A 27,740-nucleotide genomic window follows, 5' to 3' on the forward strand; every position below is an offset into this window, starting at 1 on the left:
ACATCGACCTTATGTGATGAGACAGAACGATACTGATGCTCTCTAGGGGTAAACAGCAGAAACAAAGACGTTAGTATCTAAGATGTCGACCTCCAGCAGAACAAATAAACCAAGATGGTGGACATGTCATCATTCAAGATGGCGTTCTCCAGCAGACGAAAACAAGATGGCAGACATGATGTCAGAATCGAAAAAAAAGTCTGTGAAATCAAATCCAAGATGTCGGACAATTTATTAGAATTCAATGTGGCAACCGTAACGAAAATTGCTACATTCTAGAATCCAAGATGGTGGCCGTAATGGGAAGTGCAGCATTAGTGGGAAGGGCACTCAATTTAAAGATGGCAGATATATAATTAAATATTATATGACAGGAAGAACATTTAATATTACACTTTCACAAAAAAAATTGTACAAGCGAACTTCATGTTGTGTACAGAATGTTACCTGTGAGTTTGTTTTACTAAGCCTTATATATATATATATATATATATATATATAATGTCAAAAGTGTAATTTAATTTTTTTAATGTCAAACCTTTTTTTAAAATTCAATAATATAAAAACATGAACTGTTGAATTTTATGTGCTTACATGTATAGCAATTTAACACATGTTTCAAATACCTGTAAATTTTAAACCAGTTTGAACCACAAAATGAAATGTGCACATTTTGATAAGTATACTATTAGAAGTATTTTTTTGGCATAATCAGAAAATTTTTATCTGGTCCTCTTTTCAGACATTTGACCTTGAAATGAGAAAAATTGAAAAATTAGAAAATTTGATGCTAAAAAAAAGGAGAAAGGGCTTAAAACCCGTACTAAAACTCAACACAGTTTGAAAGTAATCTAGCTGTAGTTATTATACTGAAATTTTAGTCTTGTAGTTAAAATACCAAGTCATCTTAAAAGTTCATGAAAAATGCTGAAAATGTTCAATATTTTGGCACATTTCAAGGTCATTTTAGTTAGGTACCCAAAATGTATTTAATATATTTTTATACATTATATGTAAGCCTATAAAGTTCTCTGTTTATCAGCAAAGACAAGAACTATCTATCTTTTAGTCAAGATCAACAATCTCTTCGAGGCCCCGTTTCTGCACACAGTAGCGAAGAAAATCTAGCCTTGATACAAAATGGTGGTACATAAAAGTAAAATGAAAATAGTTTTGAGCTAACTATTGATAGGGCTTTATTTGGAAAAAAAATTAAATTTTTATAAAATGGTCAAGCAATCATATGGTGATTTCACACGGAATGACTTACAACCAAGTTTCATAATGATGAACAGTTAAAGTAGCTCATAATTATGACATATAATGAGCAAACCATTATTTCTCATAAATACAAAAAATTCCTTACAAATCAATTACAAAAAAAAAGGCTAAACAAAATTTTTTTCACACACAAAAAATATACCTAAAAAAACTAACTTAAATTTTCAATTCAAAGGTCAGATCTTCGTCTAAAGAGTTGTTTTCTCATCAAGTTTGTCATAACACTTAGCCAATTTAGCAGAGCTGAAGTCAAATCCTGGGTTCTGTAAAGCAAAATAACAACATACATACAGATACCTCAATCTTGTATGATGAAACTATCAACACCTTAAACATTAATTTTAGCTACGCTATGTTAATTTACCCTTGATTATAGCCACAATGCTAAATTAGGAATACTAAAATATGATTTAAAACAATTTCATGGATTTAAAAGTAACATTTGTTTTCCATGTGTTAATGTACTCATCTTTGTTAACCATTCTTGAGGGTTTTCCATGATAACAATTGCAAACCAGCAATGCCAAATTGTTTTAAATGTAACTTCCCCACTACAAGATTCATTCAAAGAATGGGGGGGGGGAAAAAATAAATAAATATATATAAATAAATAAATAAATAAATATATATATATATATACACACACACACACATATATATATATACACACACACACATATATATATATACACACACACACACATATATATATATATATATATATATACATATATATATATATATATACATATATATATTGACGTCGTCCGGGCCTGCGGCCCCTTTGAGCCCGATATGCCACCGCCCAACCACCGTCTCAGTTCAAACCTCCCGCTCGTGCGTGCGTGTGTGCGTGTGTTTCTAGCCCGGCAAGAGGGCGCTTAGATGCAGTGCGCCGCACCCCTAATATATATTAATTAATATTGTAATCCTTTTTCTTTCCGCCCCAAAACAGTGTAACGATGGCTATGCATGTGTCTTTTAGTTAATAACTTCATGATCTTGTGTTATTTAATAAGTACAAGCACGAACAAGGGCGCTCCCTAGCGGGCGACGGAGGAACTAGCATGCAACTCATTTGAAACATATTTTATTCTTATAAGTAATTATTACAGACGGTCTGGACGTGGAAGTAATTTAATAATTATTGTAAAAGGATTTATGTATTTTCTAATAGTAACCCGGGGCACGCTACAGCAAAGTTGTAACGGTAACTGTGTTCGGCGCGAAGGGCGTCATGTTGCCACCCGCAAGCCATGAGCTCATCCCAGTCTCCTTCTACAGCCGGCCGAGAGCAGACGTCTCTGCAGACACCCCGAGGACATCACCGTTGGTTCACCAAGTAGTAATTCTGTAAATTAATTTATTCAAATCGCTTTCTTTTTTCATCCTCGGGGCCTCTCTCGGTCGGAGAGACTGCTTAAGTAATAATTATTCACTCTCCGGAGTTTTTATCTCATCGGTGTATTGAGTAACGGCTTGAGGCGGCCACGTGCGTGGTTCGCCTCCTCACCTAATCTAATTCGTGCCTCGGGCGTTTAAAGCTGTATCAACGGAGGATCGTGTAAGGACGTGTACCGTGAGTAAAATAAAAACCAATTAACTGAGTTACGTGTTTTGTGTTCGGGGGGGCCACGTGGGTCCTTAACCTGGTCAGCGGCGTGTGGGACGCCCTGAGAGCCCACTGCGATAATTAGGAGCGTGCCCGACGCTGAGAGCGGGCCTAGTTAGGGACAGGTGATACGTAAAAAGTCAGGAGGGCTAATATCTCGCCGCACACGGGCCACGTAACGCCCTGAGTTAAGAGTTTTCCAGCCGGGTCCACGTGCCCACTCACGTGGTAGCGCCCATTAATTTCGACCGATATTTCCCATCTCAACACCGGTACGCCCTCAATATATATATATATATATATATATATATATATATATATATATATATATATATATATATATATATATATAAGGTAAGTGCACCGGTACTCGTCACTGCTCCAATGGTCGTCACTAGCAACTTCAAATGTAAATAATAGAGAAGTAGCTCAATATATCGCCAACTTAAATATTGACAAAAATTTGGTCGACGTTCTAGCTGAAATTACCACAATAGTTTTCGGAACAAACACTATTTTCAATCAAAAAAAGTCTGTGCATAAAAAGTTCGTAGAGCAGTGAAGATAAATAGGGGAATTCCTATACTAAAACACTAAGGACGTTAGTGCACATTTTTACTTCTAATTCTGTAATTTTTCATGTTTATTCGTGATGTTTTGTGCTGAATGTGTTAGTTAAATGTTCTTGAAGAGGTGAAAGTGTTTATTTAAAAAAATTCGTTTTCTTTGTATGATTTAGTTAGGGTGACGAAAACTGGATCAATAAAAACCTTGTATTGCTAGTGTTCGTCATACCTGACGAGCACTGGTACATTTAATATTTTATTTAAAGTTGTGCTAAGTTACACCCTAAAGTTCTTAAATAATATTGGTTCTTTGTTGTTAATAGACAAAGTACGTTATTATGATCAGATCCAGTAGTCGTCACCTATGACGACTTCCGATGCATGTGTATGACGACTTCTGGGTCGGAAATTACTTTACTTTATTGATTGCAAAAATTGTGTAGGCATTGTTGTTTACATTAATTTAGGGGTCATTCGATATATATTTTGACATTAATAAGTAAACTAAACATTGTAATGTGTCTCGTTCTTTAATTACAGGGCAAAATGCCAAAACGGAAAATACTGTTGTATGAAGAGTCAGCCATGGAAGCTGCTCTTAAAGATGTAGCGAATGGTATGAGTATAAAATGAGCAGCGGAAAAAAATAGTGTGCCAAGGAACACATTGTCCGATAAACACAAAGGCAAATCGCCCTTGGGTAGGAAGATGGGCGGGCCCTGATTCATTTTTATATTTTACTTGTGATACCGCATAACATGCTATGTTATGTTGCAGCAACGAATTGAGTCGTATTGCGTACGCGTACAGTATGACGTCGCGTAAATAATAATAAATAGAATATAAATAATTAACAATATTTGATAATTAAACAGTTTTTGTTAACCAAGAAACAATTAAATCTCATTAGAGCAGCTTTATTATATCTCTTTTAAGATAAGAACAAAAAAAACGTGAAAATACGCGATAGTGAAAAACAAAAACATACATATTTCTAATTTGTAAAAAAATACTTTGTTACGTTGTTTCTGTTCCAATCTCAAACTTTGTCTACACACATAATACCTTTAATAAACAGTAAAAAAACTTAGACGAGGAATTTCCAAATTATACTTTATTAATAAACAAACATCATTCTTTGTATCGTAAATTCATTGAATATGCGCGCGCATGCGTAAAATATACGAGAAATGTGAGTAACAAAATGCAGCCGTGTGTAACGTTTCGTTACTCGTTACTAGACGGCACACCCGTTACTCAGTAACGAATACATTGGTTTGCTACAGCTCTATGTGCTGTCCCTCTTTGTTCCGTGAGTGCTGTAAGTAAATTCAAAATTTAATGAGGATTATTCATTATATTACTGAACGATCTTTATGAAATGCCATTTTGATGTTTAAAATATAGTACCAAATAAAATTTGAAGCCCAAATAGTACAATACTATCATTCTGGATCCATGAATTAAAACTAATGCAGCCGAAATCGCACATGACGACTACTGGCACAAACATGTGACGAACACTGGCAAACACGAAAATTTGCATGACGACTACTGGCTCGAAATCACACTTTTTTCAAAATTATAAATCTACAAAAATAATTTATGTTTATCGAAGAGTGTTGGATAGCATTGTAGAGTAAAGTTTGAGGTTAAAAACAAACATGTAGGGGCAGTAATACACCTACAAGGTTATGTACACAATTTTTTTTTTATAAAACTCTTCTTAGCATGACGACTACTGGTACATCTACTTTATATATATATATATATAGAGAGAGAGAGAGAGCAATAAATATGACTCATAATGAAGCTATAGGACCATTTTCTAATGCCTACTTACTCAAAAAATATTCAAAAGTTTATTTTAAGTTTATTTCATTCAGTAATGTCTATGTTACAATTTTTTGCAGCATGTTTGTACTTTTGATAGTAATGCAACCTACATGTATTCACCTTCAGGAATTAGAACACTTGATGCCACAGTAAGCAACATAAGTTTATGAATGAAACTTAGAAACTAAAGTGATTGTGATAAGTAAGTTTTAAAAAGATAAAACAGCAAAACTGCCACGCTTTGCCGTTGGCATACCTAAGACAAACATTAATTCACAAATATTTTTTTAATAAAAATATTGAAGCAACTTGACTTCGTTAAGCAAGAAAAGTCATGTTGTCAAAATTATAGCACTAATAATCATAGTTGCTCACTTTCACTCCCTAGTTGATTACAGCTGACTGACCAAGAGCACAATAATGGACTTACTCCTTTGTCAATGCACACCAAGATCTACTAAAATAAAATTGTGATTCTATTCTCCAAATGGACAATGTTAATGAAATGGTTAATTCTCTCACCAAATACATAAAAAAATGTTATGGATGAGTTTATTCCTTTTTCAACAAATCTCAACTCAAAATACATTGGTTTTCAAAGCATCTCATTCATCTCTTGAAACGTAAGGAACACTTATTTAGACAATACAAAAAAAATTACAGATAACTAAAAGTTTTCAACATTTAGATGATAAGTAAATAATTAAAATCTAGGAAAAAATAAATGGATAGTGAATATAAATGAAAAAATAAAATCCAACCAATCAAAATTTTGAAACTTTATTAAAATTATGAAGGAAGGTTACAAACTGTCTCCTGTAATCATCGAAAATGATTCTGTATTAAGTGACCCTGAAGCTATAGCACTTTGCTAAAATCTATGATCAGCAAAATAATATATACAGCTGCTACCACAAATACATACACATGAAAATAACTTAGTACCACCAACTAATCCATCAGCCTTATTCTTTGGGAAGTAAATTTTCTAAAATCAACAAAATCAGCTGGAGTTGATGGCATTTCTAACTTTATTATTAAAGACTGTTAAGGACATTTTAACACCTATTTTAACTCATATTTTCAACATAAGTCTTATCCACTGGGATTTATCCATTATTATGGAAACACGCTATAGTAGTGCCAATACTTTATAAACGTGACAAACAATTAGTTAGAAATTACAGACCAATTTCATGTTTCTATGGTTTTTCCAAAGTTTTAGAAAAATCATTCATAAACATAGCTCATTTCATACTTCCCAACTAATTTCAGAATGCCATCATGGCTTTGTACCAGGTAAAATAACAGTAAGAAATTTATTTACTGTTGTCAATTATACCTACAATTAGATAATATCATGTGGGCATGTCGATGCAGTATAATGACTTGTGTAAAGTTTGATGCATGTAAACATTCTTAAATAGGAAATAAGTTAACTAGTTTTGGTTTAAGTGCCTGTTATACTGATTGGTTCCATAGTTATTTAAATGAAAGATATTTTTCTGTACGAATTGGGAACACTACTTCATCTTTCTTTAGTGCACACTCAGGTTTACCTCAAGGTGAAACCTCATCACCTCTGTTGTATGATGTATTCATTACCCGCATTGTCAATGTACTTCAGCATTCCAAAGCTTTGCTGTATGCTGATGACATAAAAATCTACTCATCTGTAGGAACACCAAGTGAATGTATGTTGATGCAAGCAGATATAAAAAATGTAACGAAACAGTTCATAACTAATAAAAAAATGACATTGAATGAAGGTAAGATTAAAATAATCACCTTTTCCTGGAAGACACATACTATAAAATTTAACTATGCAATAAATAACAATATGCTACAGCAAACACAATGTATGCGTGATTTGGATGTCTTTTTAGATTCTACGCTTTATACTCATCATCATGATGTTGATGTTAGAATATGGTTCAAATATCTGGAACTCCTCCATCACAACTGACTCCAATACACTTGAAACTATAAAAAAAAAAAAGCTGTTTGGATACATTTTTAATGAACACTATTTAATAACCCCTCTAAGCAATTTGAATAACTAAACCCTCAATGTCCTGAACACGCATACACTGCAGTTTAGAAAGAAAAGTGATGAATCCTGTTTTCATGATAAATTGTTCTTTTCATATTTAATTTACCATAGCTCCAAAATATTTTTGAAAAAAATTGAACCGGGTTCCTGTTTTTTCAACACAGGACACCTGAGTTATTTCAGACAAGCTACAGAAGTCATTAACTGACAAAACACTGCAAAAATCAATCTTAACACTTGTCTAAAAGGTCTGGAGCCATTTATAAAATTAAAACATTCAATGAAATACATTATAAATTATATTCTGTGTTATGTGTATAAATCTTTTTGGCTGTACTTATTAAATGCATTTTTAAGCCAACAATCTTGAAGAGATCACACTATTACCCATTATCCTCTTTATTTAATTAATGTAACAAAAATTATCAATTTATTAAAACAAAAATTAAAAGTTATCAGCAAAAGTTTTCAGCAAACTCATGACCTTAAAATGAAAAAAATATAAATGACTATGTAGATTTAATTTTTTATAAGACAATCAGTATAAAGAGTTTTTTTTTTTTTTAGATTAATGAACATCCTAAATAAACTAAACATAAATTAGCTAACCACATCTTAACATAGCTGTTATAAGACATGCACAGCTACAGAAGAAAACAGTACACAGTTATTCTTCTGTACAAACTGTCACATGACACCACACATATGTGTACAACCAATTTAAAAATTATTTCATTTAAAAAGAACAACATCATAAATTACCTCAATCTGAAACATCTCCAGATCCAATTTTTTTCTCATCTCATGAAGCGTCAAAGGATCAGGTGTGCCCGTACCATCTTTCAGCAAAGATGTCCATATGCTTTCTTTCACACCACTGTGTGCTTTCGATAAAATTATACGGAGCAGCTTTTTGTCTTCAATCACCCATGTAGACTCGGACACATGTATTGTGCCGTATAACTCTCCCTATAAGAAATGGTTCGTAAAATCAAAAGCTTACCAAGAAAAATCTCCAAGATGACAAAAGCCATAGTAATTAAAAATTCAAGAGCACTAGGTCACTGACATGGAAAATATCAAAACTAAATTTAACTAATTGTATCTATGCACGAAAAAACTTACACTAGCACTGGGCCTAGCAGGCCGGTTTGTGTTTTCAATTTCTAAGAGTTTTTGATGGGTGCCACTTCATGGTTGATGGTTATAAAGTCTCTGTTCAACATCTCTTAACAATAGGCATGATGTCGCCCAAGCACCAAACGTAAGTGGTGTAATACCAGTGTTTCCCTAGTAATTACTACCTCAGAGAATGTTAACCACTACAGGCCTCCCATACACCTCGACACTGCACGCAAACTCTCCCACGTTAAGCTAGTAGTTATCTTGGAAGTGATTTGTGGCCTGAAGACATTTATCTGTCTTCAATCGAACACACATCTCAGACTGCTAAAGAGCCTTTAGGCTCAAAATCTAGCTCAGATGAGGAGCCTGTACTCACAGCCTAAAAATGGCACTGATCATTAGCCCCTTTTGAATGAAGAGTCGAATGACGCAAGTCCTCATTACATTATAAAAAGGTTTAAGATGAACTATGTTAACTAAAATACAAGCTCAACACGACAAATGCTGAACTCCCCTAGGGTATGTTTAATGCATCCTGCTTTGGCCAACATCAGTGAATAATGGAGGAAGGTGAGTTGATTATGGCACCACAGGCATCACATTGGTAAATGGAGCCAAAAAGCAATTTCAAAATTAGTTTAACATAAATATTTTAGAGAAAACACATGTTATAAAAATCGTATTTCACTTAAACTAGCTTGGTTAGTTAAAAATTGCTACCAATACATACAAATCAAGGACAAAACTAGGTGAAATATGGAAAAATTAATGAAGCTTAACGTCTCTTTGACAACATAGTTGTTAGAGACGATGAGAAGTGATACAATGTTAATGGAACATTGACGGAATAAATATGTGGGTGAAACATCAAGAAACCCCAACGACTCGAAGCAACAACCACCATGTCGCCAACTTGTGAAAAATCACAGTTTGACTCTGCCGAAAATACAATCCAAATTGCCCTGGTGGGAGGCATGCAATTTGATCACTAAAAAAATGTAGCCCCAACTGGGACAGAAAATAAATTAACAAAAAGGAATTTTGACCCAATTTCCTGCTCGTACCTGTTGAGTCAATTTATAGACATTAGAAATGAATACTGTTGTTCACAGTTTTGCCTTATAACACACAAAACCCTATACACAAAAATTGCACATACACAAGCATTCGAGTAATTACCAATCCTGACTCACAAAGGTGTTCCGAATCCAGAAAGGTTCAGAGAGACACAGTTTCCTGCTTCATCTCTAACACTTAAAAATCACACTATATCATCTGAATTTGAATGTAATGTAAATCTCCAAATTGTACATCAGATGTGTCCAAAGAGTGGACAGTTTAAGTCAGTTGGGTGGAGATCTGTGTATAAATGATTGGTTTTGTGTGTGTGCATGCACATGTACATGTATTTATGTGTGTAAGAGGTACTCAAGATGTTATCAGACGTACAATGGAGACTGCATTCAACTGAATGGCGCAAGTGGTAACAGTCTAGTGAAAGGGTCATTTCAAACACCAAAAATATTATATAACCTATAACTTGTACATGAAACCTTTATCCCATCTGGAGCTAAGCCCAAAAAGGTACTGTCCACTCTTTTCTATTTTCTGATATCGTTATTTTATTTTCTAAGAAATGATGCCTATATATGTTACAACTGAAGGTGGTATCATGAAATATAGTACTGTGTCCTTTTTAGTTTAAAACTTTTTGATTCTGAAATATAATATTTCTAGAAATGCAAAATTATTAAGATTAAATTGCCGGTATTGTCTAATAGAATAGACTGAGCGGGGGTTTATTCTAGTATACGATACCGATAATTTTTTTCCCACACAATTTCTCAATATGCGACTTAGAACATTCCTGCTTATTCTTTGTTGTGATGCCTCAAAATAATATTGTAAAATAATATAATTTTATTCGGTATCGTGAACTACAATAATCTCCCAACAGCTTTATTCTATTTTGTGATTCCTTATTAAATTTTTCTTGAAATTAGCACATACCTAAAGAGATTATATGGGTATTGAAAGATAGAATATTGTATATCACGAAACGTGCAATTATTATTTTGAAAGAAAAAATTAATTGGTATTGTGTTCAAGAATTAACTTGCACCCATTTTAAATTAATTCCTGATACCGAAAATAATTGTTTTAAATATAACACATATTCAACATATATGGTATCAGTATCGAGAGGGTGATTATTCTACAACAGGATACAGCCGATATACCTTTGTAATATAAACCTTTTATTTGGTACCATCTTCCAGTTTTAACTCCCGCCCATTTTATTCTATTTTTCATTACCTGAAAAATTTGTATTTTATTTTACACATATTCAATGTAGATGCTATCGGTTTTTACAGTTGGATTATTCGACTGTATTTGATTTCACAAAAACATTACATTTATATCACTATATTATTCTTTTCTACTAATGAATTTCCCGCATCTCAATACAAACCATTACTGGCAGAATTTTACTTTTTTTAACGTGACCCTTTCCTAACATCAAACATTAAACACACCTGTCACCTAACACATTAAACAAACAGCACATAACACTACTACAACTAACAAACCTTTTCTTTTCCATTTAATATAACACTTATGTTTCATTGCTTTATGTCAATTATCATTTACTATGAATATTTCTCTTGTATTTATTTGATTTACAACTAATAAATTAGCATTACTCCTTTTATTTTTTCTTCATAACAAAACTCTATCTGTTTCTTTCTTGTCCACTAATACCATAATTTTTCTATTCCCTTTTGCACCTATTGATTCATTTTTTTCTTTATTTTCTAACTTTTTTCCTGTTCTCTTTTCTCTTTTTAGATTTTATTTTTTACACACTATTTTTTTTATTTCTGCAAATATCTATTTATCCCACTATATTCATATTTATTTATATCATTTCCTCTATATTATTATTTTCTTATCCTTATTTGTTTTATTCCCCTCTGCATATACTTATCTATTGTTTTAACCCTCTTCTTTATATCTGATCACTTCCTTTTGGATGATACAATGCACTAATATCTTTAATAAACTTTATAAATCACTATTACTTTACCTCCATATATATTCATTTTAATAACTTTGTAACCCTTGTTTCCTTCATTTTCCTATAGCAACATTTTTTTTAATTGCACTCCACTGTGTTTGTACAGCAATCTGTGTCATAGTCCTTAAATTGTATCTTGTGATTCGGAGTATAGTTTTCAAATCATAAATTCGGCAACACTTCATATGCCTTCCACATAGTATGTATTGTTGTTCTGTTCCTTTTCATTTTCTTTTATGATTTTGAACAGTTTCTTTGTCTTTTTTGTCTACTGCCCTTACAATAATTCCCTTATTTATTAATAATGTTCGCAGGCTTTCATGGCCATTGTCTGAAGTAGCTTGGCTTCTGGGTTGTAGCCGTGTCCTTGGCAAATAATTCACCGACGTTTCAGTCGACATTGCAGTCGCCATCATCAGGGAGAAGCTACCTAATGTCGACCGAAACGTCGGTGAATTATTTGCCAAGGACACGGCTACAACCTAGAAGCCAAGCTATTCCCTTATTTATTGTTTTTTTCTCGACTGCTCCAAATACCCTCTTGGCCTTCATTTATTTTTCCTTTGTAGTTTGTCCTCTTCCCAAAACAACTTTCGTCCACTTCTACTATCATACCTTCTCCCCCAATCTGTCCCCTCTCCGCTACCCACTGGCTACAAACTTCTCTACAAAAGTTGTAACAATCTAAAACAGTTCCCGCCGCTACGCCTACTTCATGCATTGACACTTTAATGGGATGCCTCCACACCCACATGTATGTTAATAACAAGACATCCTTCATGCTCATTTTCGACTTCTCAAACCAACCGATACTCCTCCACACTGTGTCCTTTCTGCATCGCCACGTCTTTCTGTTGCTGGACCTACTCTCAGGTACGTATGTTAACTTCTATCTTTTTATCTTATTCTCATTTACCACATTTATACAATTTCGCTAAAAGGCCCTTGTCCATTGCATACTGAGTTGCGGCATCTATCGTAGCTAAAACTGTCATTAAATAAGCTATGTTTATAACCTCTTCCCTTTTCTGTCCACCCCTATCGGTTTCACTTTCCTATTCTCTTGCCATTTCGCTACTCATGCTGGTTTCGCATCTATGTTTTAAACCACCGACATCACTACCGCTAGGGTGATCCATTTTAAAAATAACAAAAAATCGCTCACTTAAGTTTAATTTTTATCCTCGCTACTCCCACTTCCCCACTACACGCCATTTCTTATATGAGCCTTGCTTACTTTCTATTTCCCCTAATTTTCAACTTTTTTTTTCATTCACATGCTTTTATAATTACTCTACTTTGCATATACCATCCTTTAGTTATATTTTATTACTCTTACACACACATATCATTTTTAATATATATTTTACTATTAAAATCTTCCTCGTTCCCTCTCAATTCGTAACTTACATCCTAACAAACCACTAACGTGCAGTTCTACTTCATTATTAAAAACACTTGCACACCGGAACACACTCGTACCTTATTTTTCTTCGCAGTTATTTTTATATTTTTGTGTTGTTTTTCTTCATTTTCCTCAATTTGTTTTATTTCTTTTCTTACATTGCTCGCTTATCTATTTTTATATCCTGCAATCTCTTTTTTCCAAATTAACTTTTTAAATTTTTTTTTCTCATTCCCTGCCTACTTCTTTGTCTTACATATATGACATCATTATTTCCCCTACTTCCCCCCACCTCCTGCAAAAAAAATAACTTCTACTTTCACCGGTATCACATTTTAGAAAAAACCCATAATTTATAATCATGTTGATTTGTTTTCATTTTTCATTAGTTAAACACTATTTATGAAAATTGAACACTATACATCTCTCGCATTTGTTGCACTGTCACAAAAAATATTTTTGACAGATATTTACCAAGTGTGATATAATTGCTGTAAAACACTGGGCAAGTGATAATAATTACAAACAACTGCACAACATTTTACACCCATTATATAACAATTTGTGAATATTTGTTAAAATTGTGTATGACAAAACAACAAAGCAAGAGATGTATATGGTTAAATTTACAGTGAACTATTACTAATGACAAGGAAAAAAAAATAATAAATAACATAGTGAGCGAGACCCCACATTAACCAGCAAAACAAACCCCTATTGGTTGTTCATGCCACATGAATGGAACAGAGTGGAACTGAAGTGGGGTGTGGGAGATAAAAACTGTATCGCATATTGACAATCACAAAAACAAAGAATTTAATCAATTGTGGTGTAAATAATTTTATTTCCAAACCTACTGCACATGGGAAATTCCTTGCTATGCTCTTGCATGCTTGGCAAACTGCCTAACCTAGATTCAGCCTTGTTTATTACGCAAATCCCATCACAGGTTTTAGTTACTTTACTTCAGTGCTGAAAATTTAACTACTCTTTAAGCTGGAGCCACAACTGAAAAAAATAACACTAACAGTAGGTCGTGCACACAAGATTTCACCGCCATGTTTTCCAGCCTACTGATTCACAATAGCGCACAGGATGTTCATGTGCATAGGAAACAGGTCGTTCAAATAGAAGTGAAATTAATACATTTTATTTCTGCTATGGATGCCGGTGCAACAGCCAATGAGAGTAGAGTAGGAAGCCATTTTGGCGGACTTGTTTATATTTATCAATCATACTGTGGCAATAAATTGTCGAGATATTACAAGGCTCAGGTGTAATTCCTGCTATAAAAATTAATTAATGCTATTACACTTATAAGTCACTAGCAAAAATTATAAATAAAAAAATGTGTCATGGTTAGAATGGTTAACTAAAATTTTTGTATAACCCTTACTTGTATGTTAAAAAAACTGTGCTCACAAATTGCTGGTCAGATGTCACAGAACAATCATTTGACAGTTATAATAGTTACTTACTAACACTGCCAACAGATGTTGAATACATGGTGAAAATTCAATGGATGAAGTTAACAGTAAGATTTCAATTGTGAACAGATTTTGCACAAGTCTTGTGCAGAGTTCTGCACATGGCCTACTGTGCACACACTTATGTTCTTTAATTGGGAACCCAACCTAAGGTAGACAGTATGTGGCAAATGAGCAGTTAAATACAATGAATGAGATTAACAGGAAAATTTAAATTTAAATTTGTGCTTAAAGGGTTCTGCAGTACTGTTTGAGACTCAGGTCAGCATAGCAACCAATAGGTATTATCTTGCAAATTAACAGGTATGAGAGTGCTTTATGATACTGATGGGTTACAAATATATATAGGGTGTCCGTGAAAGACCTCACGTTTTTTTTTTGGATCAGATAGAGAATAAATTTCTGAGACAGGAAGTCTTTGTCGATTTTTGATCTTACACATAGGTAATTAGTAATTAATTAAAATAGTTAACCAATGATAGAGGTGGGTTGTTACAGCAATTTTCGGTATCTGTTCCAACCAGCTACTGATACAGTAATGTACTGGTTACAAGTAGCTGATACTTCTGTATCAGCTACAGAAGTAGCAGTTCCAGGGAGCAACAAGGTATCAGCATTCTCGCTACAGGTTACACATCCTCCGTGCCGTCATCACCAGCGTAAAAAGGTATCAGTTTTCTCTTTCCACGTTCTTCGTAAAAAGGTATCAGTTTTCTCATTCTACATTCTTTGTAGTCGTAAAAAGATATCAGTTTTCTCATTCTACATTTTTCGTAGTTGAAAAAAGGTATCGGTGTTTTCTTTTTTTCACGCCATTCGTAATCGGAGTCAAAAATCTTTGCAAGGAGCACGCACTGCGAACTGAGCGTACTTTAATGAGAAGCCTAAGATGTACATCAAGCTCTGTCCCTGCCCGAACACGCCCGAATATTCACCTTCGGCCAACCTCGGGATTTGTTTTATTTTTGCGCAGGAAAAATGAATTCAAATATTAAAAGTGGTCGGTTAGGTTAGCTACATTAAAACACTTTAGAACACAATGGACGGTTAGTTAGGTTAGTATAGCTACATTAAAATAAACAGAGAAATATAAATATATATAAATAAACCCGAGGTTGGCCGAAGGTGAATATTCGGGCGTGTTCGGGCAGGGACAGAACTTGATGTACATCTTAGGCTTCCCCCTCCCCTACATTCTTTCCCTTCTTTATCCCTTATTCGTCGTGCCGCTCCCTCCCCTTTCACAAGCTCCGCCCAAGTGACCGTCATCTGCGATCGTGTTCTGCGCACATTGGCCGTGGTGTTGTTCCAGGTGAATTCTAAACTGATACTAAAGTACTTGATACCTGAATAGTGTACTCGTTTGCAGTACTTGATACAGGCATATATCAGTTACAAAGTAGCAGATTGATACTCTGCAACCCACCTCTAACCAATGATGAGCGCGCACATGCTCGCTTACTGCTGCGTGCCCCTTATACTCTTGGCACGCCGTGAGAGACAGTAAGCAGTAGTACCTCGCGCTTTTCTCTCTCTCTCTCTCTCTCTCTCTCTCTCTCTCTCTCTCTCTATCTCTCTCTATCTCTCTCTATCTCTCTCGATCTCTCTCTCTCTCTCGATCTCTCTCTCTCGATCTCTCTCTCTCTCTCGATCTCTCTCTCTCTCTCTCTCGATCTCTCTCTCTCTCTCGATCTCTCTCTCTCGATCTCTCTCTCTCTCTCGATCTCTCTCTCTCTCTCGATCTCACTCTCACTCTCGCTCTCTCCCGGTAAGCACAGTCCCCAAACTCTTCTTCTTTCTCTTAGAGCGCACTCATCATTGGTTAACTATTTTAATTACTAATTACCTATGGGTCAGATCAAAAATCGGCAAAGACTTCCTGTCTCAGAAATTTATTCTCAATCTGATCTAAAAAAAAAGTGCTGTCTTTCACGGACATCCTGTATAATTGTAATGTACTTAGTGTTCCTTCTTATGAAAGTATTTTGCACATCATTCTCAAGTCATGTTTAGTGTCAATGCCATGTTACTTTTAGTCTTTAAAAGACTAGAAAGATTTTCATCAAAGGAATCATAAATATGTACTTTGTCAATTACCAGCTTAATATTTCTTTTTAAGAATGACTTGACTGTCAATATTTTAACCCTGACATGTCACAAAGATGGCAAGAGAGACTCTACACCTTTACAGTATTTGCCATTCAAACTTTTAAATTTAATCTGAATCACCTTTCAGCAAACACTGTACTAGTATTTTAGTAACAGCTTAGGGAAGACCTGGGTTCAAAACCCAATACAATTACCAGATTTGTGTTTTCCTGTTTCCTTAAAACATTCCAGGCAAATTTTGGAATGGTTCCTTTGAAAGGGCATTAAATATTCCTATCTTAACTGCCCTTACCTCCAATGACCTGTGTGAATGATATGTTCAGCCATATAAATAAATTTTAATAATAAGTAATATTAAATAAATATACACTGTACCTGTAAGACAATATTTCCTTTTACAGAGCACTTAATGGATTTTGGTTTCAGTTCCACTTGGACATTCTTAGCTGTAACTCCCTGTGGCAAATCAACTTCAATAGTAACAGTACCAACCATTTGATTCCAGCTTCCCCATTCTGTATTGCAAGCAACTATGCCACTTCGTTCATCAAAATGGCTGAGCTCTTCACATGCCATTCTAAAAAAAAATTTTTATGCAGTAATTTTATGAGACAATAGTGTTAAATGAGCTGTTTCGAAAGACCGGTATGTTTTACTTCTTTTTTCGACACCACTTCCCACCAAATGTCAATCATTTGTAATAACCCAAATTAATAGTATGCATTAGTCAGTGGAATCTCATGAAACTATGAAGCATGAGCATATATGTGTAATAAACCATTCTTATTCAATAGTAATTTAAAAAAAATAAAGAAATAGATACTGGTAAGCAATAAATTCAAACATTATAGTTCCAATAAGCCTCTGAAACATAAACACAGAACTAGCTCTACAAGATGTCTGACACAATGTGCATATACCAGCCAACACTTTGTAGCCAGGAGCAGAGATCATACAAAGCTTGATTTCAAAGGCATCATAGGAAGCAAATATCGGGCTGAAAGGTGGCCAAATTTTTGCAAAGAGCATGGCTTCACGGGCATGTGCAACAAAAGTTATAAATCCCCACCCCCCCACCCCCTAAATGCTAAGAAATCCTGAAAAATCTATCATTCCCACTAACCAATGGAAAGAATTTGAAAGCAACAGCAGCAAAGGTTCTTTCCCCTCCCCCCACAAATTAAATTCTGCCGACCCAAAACTGATCGGAAACAACAAACTAACTAATGATTTTTTCATTAAATTTTTTTAAGAAAAAAATATTCATTGAATAATTTAAAATCTCACAATTCAGTTGTGTAGTTTCTGTGAATGTTAAAAATCTGAAGGAAAAACATGTTAAACTATTGCGAACTTTATTGACATACAGTAAATTTCTTTGGGTTTCAGTGATTTTCTTTTGCTGTAGAACATCTAAGGCGTAGGCACTTTTTTTTCACAGATGTGTTTCAGATGCTAAACATTACTATTTTCACACCACACACAAAACTGTACACTGGCAATTACAGCATCTGCAAAACTAGATAAATTCCACAGATGAGGGAAAAGTGATGACACATACAGACATAGATATATTGTAGGCTTTGAAGTCGGCTGCATTGACATGTTTAGGCAGGATAAGTTTTCCACATTTCCTAGGGGTTAAGAGGTAGGCATGTGCAATCTAGTAGCGTTCAAGGGTGTTCATGTAACTTCAGCAAACCTACGACAACATAACATCATTTGGTCTTCCAGTATTTATTGGCAAAGTGTAAGTAGGCACACATATGTTTAGCGCATATATTATGACATTATGTAATTAAACTACGTTAACAAACCAAGCTTTTATCTCTCTAAAACTTCTCATCTTTTGTTTGCTTTTTAACAAAATTTTCCATCATCCAAAATCTCCCTGGTTCTCCACAGCGCATAGTGGTCCAGTCCTGAGCATATGCAAGAAATTTCAACTTTATATAGTCACTAAAATCATCCAAATATAAAAAATTACGGCAAAGAGTGGTATTCCAAGAACTATGAAGATTGGTAGCCGTATTTAAAACACTTTCTTCAATCCAAATGAGCAAGAAATACACATCTGCTTGAACCAAGAACAACATGCACGGGTAGAGTCCAGGCCTGTCGTATCTGGCCAGCTCAACGTGTCAACGAGGTGATAGGAGACTGGTTCGGGCAGCGACAGACCGCAGGGGTTGGGGACGTGCAATAGCAGCATCCCAAAAAAAAAGGCCAGCTGAGGACATCTGATGGGACCCATAGAGATTTGAACCCAGATAGCCTGGATGGAAGGTGAGTGGGTCAATCACCACACCACCAATGCCATAGAAAATGCTAAAAAAAAAAAAAAACTACTAACCACGGATGACATAAAAACTTAGATCCATAGCAGGAAAACCAAAATTTCCAAGGTGAATAGACTATAACAGCCACCAAGGAACCCTAACTATCGTACAGGTAGCAAGTTGTGTTTTAAAAACATAAAATAATGGCATAGTACACTTACTTTCTTTTGTAAAAAAATTAAAATTATCAGACATACAACATTTGCAAACAACCAAATGTGTGTAACTGTTAATTACCTACAAAAGAGTTACTATTTTATCTCATGTGCACGGTGACAGGCATGTGGGACTCCCTGAGAGGCCACATGTGCATTATTAATAAGCATATCCGTCACTCAGAACGAACCATGTCTTTGCAAAGGTACTGCAATTAAGGGGGTTCAAGTCTCGTTCCCCAGAGGGTGACATCGTGCTTTGAGTTAAGTCTCTTCATAGGGTGGTGTCCACCTACCAACACCATCAATGTACCACCAATTGCATGAGATACCCCTCAGACATCAAAAAGAAGACAAAAGTAAACCCGATAACATGAATTGGTAACACTAATATGTATGCTACTAGTATTCGAAAATCTTTTTACCGTTTTTTTAGAAGTTCAGTGGATACCAGCATGTTTAACACATATAGGATTAAAGTTTGAAATTTCAACTGAAATATTATTTTAATTATCAGTTTCAATACGTACTTTTTTAAACTTTTTTTCTAAAAAAAGATAAATTTTAGGAACACAATATGTTTTTATTTGCTAACACAGTTAAAACTCTTAATGAAAATAATGTTGGTACATAATGCTGACCAAAAATCATGGTCAAATGAAAGGTTTTTAATTAATGATTCGAGCTGTTGACCTTAGCTGCCAGGTGGGATTTCTGCTCTACCTGCATTTTTATTTCACTTATTTGCTTTTTTTTATTATTTTTATATTGAAAAGATTATCACAACTTTTTTTTAAAAATACTATTGTACTGTAAATAAATATTTATTTTGTATTCCCATTAAAACAACATAGACTTTATAATACGGCCAAATCTCTAGCTCTGCATGGTTGTGGTCCCAAAAGTGCTGAATTCACTGTACTTTGAGCTGGCAAACAGACATTGAAAGAAAACCCAGCAGCCATATACAATTCCCCCTAAGAGGATGTGTTGTGTCCAGAGTCGACGTCCCCAGACACCTAAAACCTGTGCGCCCAAGATTCAACAATAGCAGGTCACTGCAGAGGTGTGACACTCCACGTGGAATCAAAGAGGTGCTGTATCCACAGTCAATGTTCTAGTCATCACCTATATATTTGCCACTACAAAATGCTGCAGATTTACAAGGGGAAGGTCTGAGTCAGGGCTCACCGATTGAGTAGAAGCAGGTACGTGCCCCTTTAAACATCCTAAAATATCTCGCCTGAGTGGGCCCTAGGAAGCAAGAAAAAGTTATTTGAAGATTTCAAAGTATAGTTATAGGTGATATTGTTAATGAATTTTCAAGTCAGCGGTTGTAGTGCAGTGGTCAAATGCATTATCTGGCAATCCACTGGCTCTGGTTCTGTACTCACTACCAGGGGTGGACCCAGGATTGACTTCTGGGGAGGGAGGGGTGGAGTGCACTGGTAGTCTGGACATAGTATTATACTTGTTTATTAAGTCGGAAGTCATATTATCCAGTGCACATTTTAATCTTCTGGAGGGGGATGGATATGTGCTCCCGTGCCCCCTCTCCCCACTACCAGCTACACACAGAAGCCACAAATCTAATTAACTACCTAGCAGGTAAACATTTAGAGAGGAAAATAATTGTTTGGTTAATAGCGGGGTTTTTTTTTCTCCAGGTAATATCCACATTTCAAACTAGCTGAATACACCCTGAAAATTAAAAATACCAAACATTTTCAATGCAAAAATAAGTTTATGAGTCAGAAATAATCATTATTGTGTAAAGGTTCGATGCAAGATGGCGGATGTGGTATATGTGAACTCCGGTTGTGGTGTAATTTAGTGAAGGGCTTAATAAATATACAGTGGTTTACAGCGAAATATGTTTTAAATCATACTAGGAACTAGGGAGTTACTGTGTATATATAAAATACGTGACGGGAGTGCGCATTAGGCGGAGTTAAAAGGGCGAAGGTCGGTGGCAAGCACGTGGCAATTAGGTTAGAGATGGGAGGTAAAGTGAAATGTAGGGGGTTTGTGGGAAAGCGTGGAGAAGGAAGGAGAACGGTGTTCAGTGTGATAGATGTGACGAGTGGTATCATGTAGAATGTGGAGGGATCACAGTGGGCTTAGAAAGTCTCAAAGACAAGGAGTGGGAATGTGAACTGTGTAGGGGAAATTATGAGGAGGGACTAATTGAAGGACAAAAACATTGTCCTGGCAAGGATTTTGAATTGGTGAAGGGGACAGACAGAGGTTCACTAGGGGGAAAGGAGGAAGAAAATATAAAGGGAACGAACGACATGCTTGAAGGAGAGGAGGTAACCATACAGGGGAAGGAGGTAGTGAGTGTAGGAGGAGTGATGAGAGACAACTGGGAGGGTATACAGGAATGGATAAAGGAGCTAATAATTGGAAATATAGTGGAGGGAGGAAAGGGAACACGGCAGGAGTGGAGTACCTGGAAGGGAGATGTAGAGAGGGAACTAGTTGGGAGAGAGAAAAACCTGGAAGGGCTAATAAAAGGTACCAAAAGGGAAGTGGACACCATAAGGGCGGGGAGGCAAAACTGGGAGGAGAGAATGGAGGAGGAAGTGGATAAACTAAGACATAAGGTGAAAACTCTGGAGGGGAACATGGGTGACCTCCAGCAGGAAGTGTTAAGGGCAAGAATAGGAGAGAAGCATGAAGCAGGGAAAGCAGACAGGATGCAGGAGGGGCAGGGACTGGCGGTAAATGCAAGAGATGAAAAAAGTACGGCATTGGGGCAAACTAGGAGTAAGGAGGCTGAATTGAGGAATGAAGTGTGGATGTTAAGGGGGGAACTGGAGGAGGGGAGAAAAGAAATTGACAGACTACGCAAGCAAAACGGGAAGGTTAGGGATCTGGAGGAAGAGGTCAGCAACTTGCGGAAGCAAAAGGTAGCGCTAGAGGGTCAGATACAAAAGTGGAAAGATACAATCGAGGGGGAAGGTAGGGATGACTGGGTAAGCAAAATGGAGGGGACGAAATGCAAGAATGACGGAACCAAAAAGGGAGAAGAAAAATCATGGGCTGAGGTAGCCAGAGAGGACACAGGCAGGCTAAAGGAAGATAAGTCAAATAAAGGGGCTGGGAATGAGGGGACTATGGAAGGTAGGGGAACCGGAAGCGTAAAGGTGGCATTATTTGGGGATTCGATGCTCAGATATGTAAACATACCGGGGGCATATAAGGCAGGGAGGAGTGGTGAGAGGTTGGAGGATGTAAGAGACAGAGTTAAGGCTAGCCAGCTTGACGGAATAAGGAAGGTGATTGTGCATGTGGGCACAAACGACCTTGTTAGAGGGGGAGGACCAGGAAAGTTTGAGGAGGACATGAAGGGAATGCTTTGTAAGTTAAAAAGGAAAGTGAGGGGAGACATCCTGGTGAGTGGAGTGCTGCCTAGGAGGGGTGTGCCTATCCACAAGCACAGGGCTGCGGAAGCCATCATGCTGAAGCAGTGTCAGGAGTGGGGAGCAAACTACATCAGCGCAAGGAGTCGACTTCAGATGAGACACATGGCAAGGGATCAAATCCATCTGAATAGGGAAGGCGTGGGAATCCTGACGCAGGTGATGATAGACGGCTTAAGAGCGGGTAACATGGGGCAGGGAAACGGGGTAGGGGGGAGGTCAAAGGTAGGGTGCAGCTAGTAGAAAGGAATGAAGTGAGAAATGTGGGGGGGAGGGGGGAGGCAGGGGAAATAATCAAGAAGGGATGGAGAGAGGGAGGGAAAGACAAAAGCAGGATGGGGAGGGGAGGGTGTTATAGAAACAGGAGAAGAGGGTAGGAAAAAAAGGGAGAGAGTAAATATAATGGTTGTTAACTGCAGGAGTATCCTAAACAAAGTGGACAAGTTCTGGAAAGTGGTTGAGCTCTATGGGGCAGATATAGTGGTGGCAGTAGAGACATGGCTGGATGAGGACGTTGCAGACAACGAAATAAGGAGAGGGAGTTACATAGTTTTCAGAAGGGATAGAAACAGGAGAGGGGGTGGGATAATGGTTTTTGTTCGGGGGGAGTTAGATGCAGAAGTAAAGTGGATGGGAGAAAAGGAAGAAATACTTCACTTGGAGATCTCAGGGAAGAAGAGGAAAATGCAGCTGTTTGCGGTGTACAGGCCGCCGGATGATGGGGGTACAGAGGTGGAGGCTGTACTCGAAAGGCTTGATAGGCTGAAGGAGGACAGCATGGTAGTTGTAGCAGGTGACCTCAACCTTCCAGGGGTCGGTAAATATTTACTTGGGCGGTATTTCCGAAAAAAAATGTTAAAAATCCGAAAATACCTTTATTTTATGCTCTTCAACTTCCTCTTTTCATTAAAAGTGGCGGAGGTAAGAAATTCCAAATACTTTAGGAGATATCGAATTTTTAAATTTCATCATATGTAGCTGAGCGGTATTTGCGAAAATAAATGTTACAAATCCGAAAATACCTTTATCATATGCTCTTCAACTTCCTCTTTTCATTAAAAGCGGCGGAGATAAGAAATTCCAAATACTTTAGGAGATATCGAATTTTTTAATTTAGCAATACAAGACCTGTGGAACCATTCGAGCGGCGCCATTTTTGTTATTTGGCCGTGTGTTCGTGAATACGTGAATCGTGAATGCGTAATTAATAAAATGGTTGATTAGGTCAGGTCAGTTACATTATTAATACTTTCAAACTAAGCCGACATTAAAAATTATTTTGTGAATTAATTTTAATGGCTGTTTAGTTTTAAAATATTTATAATGTAACTGACCTGACCAAACAAACCCGGACAGACGGTGAACAGTAAACTAAAATGGTCGATTAGGTCAGGTCAGTTACATTATAAATACTTTCAAACTAAGGTGATATTAAAAATAATGTGAATTAATTTTAATTATTCTTTAGTTTTAAATTATTTATAATGTAACTGACCTTACCTAACAAACCCGTTACAAAGGATGTACAGTAACAACTCACGTAAATTTTTTTGTTACTTATTACTTGCGCAACAATATCAAAATAACAAATAAGACTTTAAAATTAGAAACGTTAAAAACTCACCTAAGTTGGAGGCGGTAATTAAACACCGTTTTAAACAATAATTGAACTAAATAATCACGTATTAGTTCATTTGAATTCTGGCCTATCACGAACAATCACGTGACATCATTATCCAATAAAAAAAATAGATACTCATACGTAAACAAGAAACAATGGTGCACGCACGCCACAGGAATGCGCTGGTTTTGTGCTGAAATTTAAAAATTCGATATCTCCTAAAGTATTTGGAATTTCTAATCTCCGCCGCTTTTAATGAAAAGAGGAATTTGAAGAGCATATAATAAAGGTATTTTCGGATTTTTAACATTTTTTTTCGCAAATACCGCTCAACTACATATGAAGAAATTTAAAAATTCGATATCTCCTAAAGTATTTGGAATTTCTAATCTCCGCCGATTTTAATGAAAAGAGGAAGTTGAAGAGCATAAAATAAAGATATTTTCGGATTTTTCACATTTTTTTTCGTAAATACCGCCCAAGTAAATATTTACCCAGGGGTCAAATGGCAGTGTGGTAAGGAACTGGTGGGGCCACTGGGACAACGAAGGGCAACTAAACTGGTGAACATGGGGTTACAACAGGTGGTGGCAGAGGAAACTAGGATGGGTGGGGGAGCTGGCGGCTCACTATTGGATGTAGTGCTGGTAAGACCCGAGGAGCTAGCCACTCACTCTAAAGTGGTGGATGGGATAAGCGATCACAATATTCCCGTTGTGGAGATTTGCCTGGACAAGAAGGTCATGAAAGGCAGCAGCAGGCAAATATGGTTGTATGGGAGGGCAGTACAGACAAGGGTGGAGGAGTTTCTGGAAGAGAGATTCGACCAATGGAGCATAGGCATCGATGTGCAGGAACTGTGGAAGGATTTCAAAAAGGTGGTGGGAGATGCTCAAAAGCAATACGTACCTAAAAAGAGGATTAATGTGGGAGGGGACCCACCTTATTATGGAAGGGAAATTCGGAAACTAAAGAGGAAGGGTAGACTGTTATATGCGCTGGGGAAAAAGGAAGGAAAGAAGACTGTAACAGAGGAGCTGAAATAAATAGGAAAGCAACTGAATAGAGAGATAAAGAAGGCGAAGGAGGCCTATCTCGGGGACCTGATGGTACAGGGGACAAAAGGTAACTGGCAAAAGCTATACGGGTTTGTTAGAAGCACGAACGGCACAGGGACAGGGGTACCAATTTTGAGGAATCAGGAAGGTGAAATTGCAGCGGGATCCAAGGAAAAGGCAAACTTGTTGGCCATGCAGTACATGTCAGTGTTCGAGAAGGGAAAACAGTGGGAAAGGAAACATGCTGAGCATAGTACAGGGCGACACGAGAAACGGCTGGAGATCAGGAAGGAAGAAATTGAGAAAGTAGTGAAAAGGTTAGACAGCAGGAAAGCCATAGGTAAGGATGGCATAGGGAATGGGATGATAAAGCTGGGGGGGCAAGCCATGGTGAAGTACCTGAAGCTGCTATTCAGTAGATTGCTGCAGGAGAGCAAGTTGCCGCAAGAATGGAAGGAGGCGGTGGTGGTACCGATATACAAGAAGGGGGGTAGCAAAGAGGACCCAGCCAGCTATAGACCAGTTAGTATCACGTCGGCAGTAGGCAAGGTAATGGAGAGGTTAGTGCACAGGCATGTAGTAGGGGAGCAGGACGGTAGAAAGTGGATTGACAGGAGACAGCATGGATTTCGCAGGGGTTATTCATGTGAAACTCAGCTGGCTGGACTGTTGGAGGAGCTGGTGGAGGGGGTAGATAAAAGTCTACAGATTGATGCCTGTTTCATTGATTTTGAAAAAGCATTCGATAAAGTTCCTCATGAAAAAATGATGAAAAAAGTGGAGGGAGCTATAAGTGACAGGAGGGTAGTGGGTTGGATTGGTGACTTCATAAGCAACCGGACACAGAGGGTACGTGTGGAGGAGGAGTTGTCGGAGGAAGGAAGGGTAACGTCAGGGGTGCCGCAGGGCAGTGTGCTTGGCCCACTTCTCTTCACCATAATGATGAATGATATAGGAGAGAAGATACAAGGGCATATTAGGCTTTTTGCAGACGACTGCGTGGTTTACATGGATGCGGAGAGAAATGGGTTACAGGAGGATCTGGAAAGGCTGGAAGAATGGGTGGAAAATAATGGTATGAAAATAAATGTGGGAAAGACGAAAGTGGTCAGGTTTACCAGGAAGAGGAAGATTGTCAGGAGGGAATATCGCTGGAGGGGAGACGTGATAAGTGAGGCCGACAGCTATAAATATCTAGGGGTGGTACTGCAGGGTAACCTGGGGTGGGGGGAGCAGGTAGACAAGGTAGTGAAGAAGAGCAGACAGGCACTGGGCATGCTGGGACGAGTGCTCAGGGGGGGAAGCAGCAGCATACGTGACAAGGCCTATAAAACTATGGTCCGCCCCATGCTGGAGTATGCCGCAGCAGTGTGGGACCCATACACGGCAGTACTTGAGAGGGAGCTGGAGGGGGTGCAGAGGAGACCAGCTAGATGGGTGAAGGGCAAGTGGAGGAGAACGAACAGAGAAGGGAAGGGGGAGTGCAGTACCACAGAGATGATGATAGGAATGAGATGGGAGAGCTTAAAGGATAGAAGACAGGAGAGATTGGTCAAGATGTACCAGGTGCTGAGTGGAGTGGGAGGATGGGGAGAGCTGGGGGGAAAAGTCAAAATGGGAATGCCTAGAAGTAGGAAGGAAAATACTAGGAAGGTTTTCAAAGAGAGGAGGAGAACAGAAAGGGGAAAAAATGCGATGGTCGTGAGGACAGTAGGGGAATGGAATAGGCTGGAGGAGGAGTGTGTGGCGGCTGGGAGTGTGGACCAGTTCAGAAGGAGAGTGAGGGGGAAGTAGGGAGAATGCTTGCCACCGGACACTTTGTACCCAATCGCAGCTATATATTAAATTAAATTAAATTAACTGTGCTGCCATGCATCCAAAAAAAAAAATGTTGACAAAAACAATTTCGTTTTACAAATAAAACATAACCTAATAATCCCTAAAAAAATAAAATAAAGACAAACAAATGACCCTTCAGTACCTTCGCTTAGTGCTTGATTAATGTATTCATTACTGTTCCCCAAAATCAATAATAATTCGAGTTCAAAACTTCAAAATTAAAATCCACTTTACTATTTTTCTTCACAACAATATTGGCCTTCGTCTCCGTTGAGGCCATAAGAGAGTATGGTACTTCGTATTCCATAGTAATAGCGAACAAGGAGTCATTCTCAGAAGTGGTACAGAAGCTGTCAGGCAGTGGTGCATCAATCAACTCGAGGGGGGGGGGGGGAAGGGTATTTTGCCCCCCCCCCCCCCCCCCAGAAACCTTGAAGTGGGAGCAAACGGGGGCAAAGAAAGTGCTGTGTAATCAATTTTTAGATGATAAAACTGCTTAACTAGCACCATTTTCCACCTTAAAATACAAATTTTCCCAGGGGAGGACCCCCGAACACCCTGCTTCGATGATTCTTTATAAAAAAAAAAAAGGTATATTGCCACCCCTTTGGAAATTTAGTTGTTGCGCCCCTGCTGACAAGGGATGCTGCTTCAGTTCAACAGATTAGTGATGGGTCGTTCGTGAACGATTCGTTCAAAAAGAACGAATCTTTGAAAGAACGAAATCTTGCGATTCGTTCGCGATGTAAA

At 37.2% G+C, this 27,740-nt stretch overlaps 1 protein-coding gene across 1 annotated transcript; it reads right to left on the minus strand.

Annotated features, from left to right (window-relative positions):
- Positions 1-1,179: 1,179 nt before the first annotated feature.
- Positions 1,180-27,287, minus strand: LOC134529121 (nudC domain-containing protein 2-like). Its single transcript, XM_063362875.1, has 4 exons — positions 27,133-27,287; positions 16,929-17,130; positions 8,111-8,317; positions 1,180-1,544 (listed from the first exon to the last, which is right to left on the minus strand). The coding sequence occupies exons 2-4, from the start codon at positions 17,127-17,129 to the stop codon at positions 1,470-1,472; spliced, it is 483 nt and encodes a 160-aa protein (XP_063218945.1). The 5' UTR covers position 17,130; positions 27,133-27,287; the 3' UTR covers positions 1,180-1,469.
- Between the last annotated feature and the right edge of the window lie 453 nt (positions 27,288-27,740).

Source organism: Bacillus rossius, chromosome 2 (assembly GCF_032445375.1).
Source record: "Bacillus rossius redtenbacheri isolate Brsri chromosome 2, Brsri_v3, whole genome shotgun sequence".
Lineage (NCBI taxonomy): Eukaryota > Metazoa > Arthropoda > Insecta > Phasmatodea > Bacillidae > Bacillus > Bacillus rossius.